General features: G+C 42.2%; 1 protein-coding gene across 1 annotated transcript in view; it reads left to right on the top strand.

Annotated features, from left to right (window-relative positions):
• LOC106879258 (uncharacterized) overlaps nucleotides 1-2,046 on the top strand; it is a 16,353-nt gene extending 14,307 nt beyond the window's left edge. Inside the window, exon 3 of the mRNA XM_014928756.2 lies at nucleotides 145-2,046. Within this exon, the coding sequence (XP_014784242.1) occupies nucleotides 145-1,784 (1,640 nt within the window). The 3' untranslated portion in view covers nucleotides 1,785-2,046. The remainder of the gene's footprint in view (nucleotides 1-144) is intronic.
• Nucleotides 2,047-2,783: the final 737 nt, after the last annotated feature.

Raw genomic sequence — 2,783 nt, 5'->3', positions numbered from 1 at the left:
TGTGTGTGTGTGTGTGTGTGTGTGTGTGTATATATATATATATATATATATATATATATATATAATGTATAGTCTCAGCTGAGTGTGCTGCTGAAACTGTTTTCGTTTCCTCATTCCTCATTCACCGTTTCTCTTTCGTTTCAGGTGAGAAAACCACGTTATTCAGTAAACTGTTTGGCCGTTACAAGAAGAAAGCATCCCCGAATAAAGAAGTGGAATATGCCACATTCTCTGCACAGTTTCCTCCCCCTGAATGGCAATGGTACCAACAACAACTGGAGAAACAACGCAGGACTGAAGAATGGATCAGTGACCAACAAGTGACCAAATCTAATACCTGGCATTATCTCTATACCGTGCAGGATGCCAATGTCGTCGGTAAAGGTGGTCTGGCGACTGGGCCGACAAGTTCCAAACTAAAATCAGCGACTGTTCCCCCAATTGTCACATTGCCTCCCTACACTTGCGAACCTATGTGTTCGGAACAAGCTAGTCCTAAAGAAACAGCCCATTACAATTCCAAACTCGGTAAGGAACAGGAACTTCAAGCAAACGTGAATCGCTGGTCAGTTGTGGTCGATGAACCCAACAGCTTTGAGAAACAACCAACAGATAGCACGAAACACCACTCGCAACAGTCTCCCTGCTACGAAGGACTGGCCAATGAAGCTTCGTCGAAGCATCGTAGCAACCAGCATCACAAATGTCCACGTAAATCTACCTCAAAGACATCTTCACTGAGAACGAATAATGCTGTCTGTGAACATGGCCATGCTGCAGCACAGCAGAAAATCAGCAAGCAGCGGAAGAGACTGGAACGTTACAGCTACTGCGAGGATTACTATGGCAATGATATCAGTATTGAATACAAGGGTAAGCTGCCGAATAAATATTCAATGTACGCTTATTCACGAGACAGTGGAGTGAACTGCATCGGACTGAGTTCCGGTTTTGCCGAAGATATGAAAGTGGATTTATCACAGACAACGCATCCTAAGCAGGAAATTGAACCCAGCCGTATCTCAAAGAAAGTTCATAGAGCGTATAAAAAACGGTCAGGCATGAAGCACCATCGACATCATTCCAAGAAGAATGTCCGCAGCAATCTATACGACAGCAACGAAAATTGTGCCGTCGACATACCAACTGCGACCATCGCCGAGGAATTTCCTGAAACCTGCAGCTACTTGGACTCGAGCCAGTTGTTTGACAACAGTTATCACCATCATCATCATCATCACCATCACCACAACAGTTGTACAGGCAGTGGTCGAGATAGTACGGAGACTGGACAGAAGTTGGCTGCAGGGGAGAGCAGCGAACAAAGTTTCAATACAGTCATACCGAACTCTGGGACGCATCACGATTGTCCCATGGAAAACCTGGTACACGAGACTCGGGAGTTGAACCTCAGAGACAATAATCACAGCTTGTGTACACGTAGTCACCATGCGGCCGTCCCACTGGACACCGGTCAACATAGACGGCAGAAAAAGAGACATAGCATGCATGTATCTTCCAATCGTTCTGCCTCAGCTGAGAACGCACGTGACAACTGGCAGCTGGGCCCAGGGGAGTCTCTTGATCCTCACATCTTAAACAATCAACAAATTGCATGTCACAAACCCGACACCTCCCACAGCAACAACTCACGACCCCGGTCCTACGTCGCTCGTTCATCTCAACTGAATTCAAACAAAGATCTCACCGCAGATGGGAACACTCGCCAATCCAGTTCAAGGGGTCACTTTGATGATGACTTTCAAGTGGTCGGCGTTGTATGAGACCTCCTGTAGCGTGTGTCCTGTATATTTTGGTGGGGGTCAATTGCACTTTTGCCGCTAGACATGGCATCATCAGGACAGCTGCAATTTGAATCGTGCAAACATTGTAGGTGCAGTTTCTGAATAAATTAGTTGTTATAGAAACAAAACTCATATCCCCCCCCCACACCAACTCCCAATTTGTCTGTCATCTTGTTGCTGTGTGTATATCTCTCTCTCTCTCTATTTATCTGTCATATATATATATATATATATATATATATAAGTAAAAGAGTCGAAAGGAAGAGTAAGTACGGTTAGGCAGCTTTTTAATCGCTACAAATGTTTCGATACATTAAAGATCCTCGTATTTACAGGATTTAAGGTTAAGTTTAAATTAAATTATTTAACGATTTACCTGTATAAGATCTATATGTATCTCCTCAGGTGATGCTCAGTTGCTGTCTCAGTAAGCAAATTTAGATTTCCATGCTACAACATCCATGGCTTCTTCTGAGGGTGAACGAGCTCTATTTGTACTCTTATACATTCTTAACAGAACACACCTCAGCTATATATATATTTATATATATATATATATGTATATATATATATATAGTATGGATTCTCTTGTTGTTAATGACAAATGAGGGTTCAGTAAATTAAAACAGTAATCATTTTTCTACGGACATGAATGTGTCTTTTGAGGCCTGTTGGTGCCTTGCAAACCATTTTGGTAAATAGAACAAGTTGAGGACTGAGTTTGCTTGAGTGCTTGTGGATCATTTACTATGTGTTTTCTTGAGTGGACGGCAAGGCTTGCTTTGCTTTGTGCCATAAAACCACAATGCCAGGTAAAGGTTTCCATTACACACACACACACACACAGGGTACAGATGTAGATTTGGTGCAGCTGACAGTATTCAGGAAAAAAAATGGCTTAAGAACTTTATCTCTTAAGATTTATTTTAAATTCAAGTTACTGTACCATGTATGCATGTGTATATATATATATATATA

This window comes from Octopus bimaculoides, chromosome 25 (genome assembly GCF_001194135.2).
Source record: "Octopus bimaculoides isolate UCB-OBI-ISO-001 chromosome 25, ASM119413v2, whole genome shotgun sequence".
NCBI classification, from domain to species: Eukaryota; Metazoa; Mollusca; class Cephalopoda; order Octopoda; family Octopodidae; genus Octopus; species Octopus bimaculoides.
Note: the sequence above shows the minus strand (reverse complement) of the source record. Positions and strands in the feature narration are given on the sequence as shown.